Source organism: Penaeus monodon, chromosome 34 (genome assembly GCF_015228065.2).
Source record: "Penaeus monodon isolate SGIC_2016 chromosome 34, NSTDA_Pmon_1, whole genome shotgun sequence".
Classification (NCBI taxonomy): domain Eukaryota; kingdom Metazoa; phylum Arthropoda; class Malacostraca; order Decapoda; family Penaeidae; genus Penaeus; species Penaeus monodon.
Genome location: NC_051419.1, coordinates 33,631,736 through 33,634,124, shown reverse-complemented (window position 1 = coordinate 33,634,124; position 2,389 = coordinate 33,631,736). Strand labels below are relative to the sequence as shown.

Sequence of the window (2,389 nt, the reverse complement as noted above, 5' to 3'; positions counted from 1 at the left end):
TTGTATCGTTTAACCTTCACCTGGAAAAACACATACCGATCGTGACCAGCTAAAATATAAATCCCTAACACTTCCTCATTTATTCAGGGAAGTTCATACTTCAATCATTTTCATCCTACTTCCGACCTTAAGGGACATTTGACTGGCTACTGAAGGCAGTGCCTCAACCTTGACTAGAAATATCAGTACTCAGATAATTACAATCTACAAGATCGTTACAGAAGACTGACCTGCTGCTAGGAACTACAATATTATGATAACATCAGGTAAACAGAATACTAACAAATTAAACTGCTTAAGCGCGTATCCCAATTTCTCACGAGCAAAGAACACGACGCTGACCTTCAAGAAACTCCTGCACTCCTAAGTTCCCAACCAGCCTTCCTTCAGCCACGCCTCACGGACGGATTTCTGAGGACACGGACACCTCAAAGGACGAGCTGCCAGAACTGCTGAATCCGCTCTCGTCGCCGGGGCGGCCGACGATGAGGAGGGTCTTCTCGGCGTCGTGTTGCGCCAGGCTCTCGTGGGTCTTGGCGAAGATGGACGGCGCAGATGGCCGGCTGACGGCCATGTGGACGGTGAACGACAGAGCCACGACCAGGTGGAGCACGACCACGAACACGGTGGCCCACGCGAAGCCGCACCAGTCGAAGAGGACGCCCGCGACTGAGGGGCCAATGAAGGCCCCCAGCGCAAAGGTCGACGTCCACAGCCCCGCGACGAGGCCGTAGGTGCTGATGTCGTCGGGGAAGCCGTTGGCCACGGCGTCCTTGTGGGCGCTGGTGAAGGTGGCCACGAGCTCGGCGCCGAAGCCGGTGCCGTGGAGCACCAGGGCGAAGATGCAGAGCGGCAGCGTGGTCGGGATGGGCAGGAAGGGCGCCGGGCCCAGGACCACAAAGGCGACCGTGGTCACAAGACCTCCCAAGATCACCACCGCCTTCGGACTAACGTACTTATCGCACAGCCAACCCCACAGGGGTGCGAAGAGGCTGTAGGTGGCGCCGTTGAGCACGAACATGAGACCCAGCTGGAAGGGCGTGAGGTCTAGCGGCCGCAGGTGGGGCTCCAGCGTGGCCTGGACGAAGCCAATACTGGCGGAGGTGGCGACGATGGCGTAGGCGACGAGGGCAATGGAGGGTATTCTGACGAGGCTGAGCAAACTGCCCTGGGCCTCGTTCTCGCCCTTGGCCTCCGAGTAGTGGGCAGGCAGGATGCAGAAGGTGAGAGAAGCGGCGCCCAGCAGCATGCCGCCCAGGGTCACGAAGGGCAGCGTGTAGCCTCCCAGCTCGAAGAGGGCGCCGCCCATCGTGGGTCCTACTATCAGTCCCAGGCCGAAGCAGGTCTCGAGGGACGCGAAGGTCGCGCCCACGTTCTCGGGGAACTCCTTGGCGATGATGCTGAAGGACGCCGTTAGGAAGCCCGAGTTGCCCATGGCCTCCACGATCCTGATGACGAACGAGAGGCCGATGAAGGCCGTGGTGTCGTTCACGCGGTCCAGGAACCCGAACATGATGCAGGTGGTGGCCGTGGTGAAGATGCCGGCGTTGAACATGAACTTGGGCCCGATCTTGTTCAGGTACGTGCCGTAGATGGGGCACACGATGAACACCGTCAGCTCGAAGATGCCGAACACGAAGCCGTACTGGGTGGGCGAGGCGCCCTTAGACTCGGCCATCATGGGGTAGAAGGGCGCCTGCAGGGACACGCACACCGCGCTGCAGAAGTCGGCGATGGCGAACACGATCAGGGTGAGCCACTGCCTGTGTGAGTACTTGCCCAACATTGCGATTACTTCTGCTTGCACTTGTGCTTGTGCGTGAGAGAGGAGCCAAAGGAACAGGACGACAGCGCTTCCTCTTACAAACTGAAGGTGACGTGAGATGCCGCCTCCTTTTATGGGCGACGCTCTCGCACCCGACGTGACTGACGCCTCGCAAGGGCAGCCAGGAGGCGAGCCGCAGTGATCAGGGTGCCTGCGTTGCTGCGCCTTGCCTCTTATCGTTACAACTTTAACACTAAAAATCATAAACAAGTAAAGCAACCACTACAAGAACAGATAACGACTGGAATATCATCGACACCACTATACCACCATTACCATTATCAAAATGGTGATTAATACTAAAATGATAACCATTATGAACACAATCACCGATAAAGCTTAATGGAACAGCTTCATTATCATATTTTCTTTAAATCCAGACCACAGACATTTCCAGAAAACAAAAACAACAAAACATCCAGAGGTCACAGGCTGACATCCGAGTGCCATGACACTGCCCTGCAACATGCGTACATTACGTAACAGAGGAGTTACAACATCTAGGGCATCGAGTTGTATTGTTTGGCCTTCGCACGCTGTCCTCTGTCAAGGTGTTTGATATTG

The 2,389-nt window shown here is 55.9% G+C and overlaps 1 protein-coding gene across 1 annotated transcript; it reads right to left on the bottom strand.

Annotated features, from left to right (window-relative positions):
* Positions 1-11: 11 nt before the first annotated feature.
* Positions 12-1,843, bottom strand: LOC119594757 (MFS-type transporter SLC18B1-like). The gene has a single exon (XM_037943850.1). The coding sequence runs from the start codon at positions 1,784-1,786 to the stop codon at positions 398-400; it is 1,389 nt and encodes a 462-aa protein (XP_037799778.1). The 5' UTR covers positions 1,787-1,843; the 3' UTR covers positions 12-397.
* Between the last annotated feature and the right edge of the window lie 546 nt (positions 1,844-2,389).

Coding starts and splice junctions, on each gene's coding strand:
- LOC119594757 (XM_037943850.1), bottom strand. CDS start 1,786: ATGTTGGGCAAGTACTCACACAGGCAGTGGCTCACCCTGATCGTGTTC.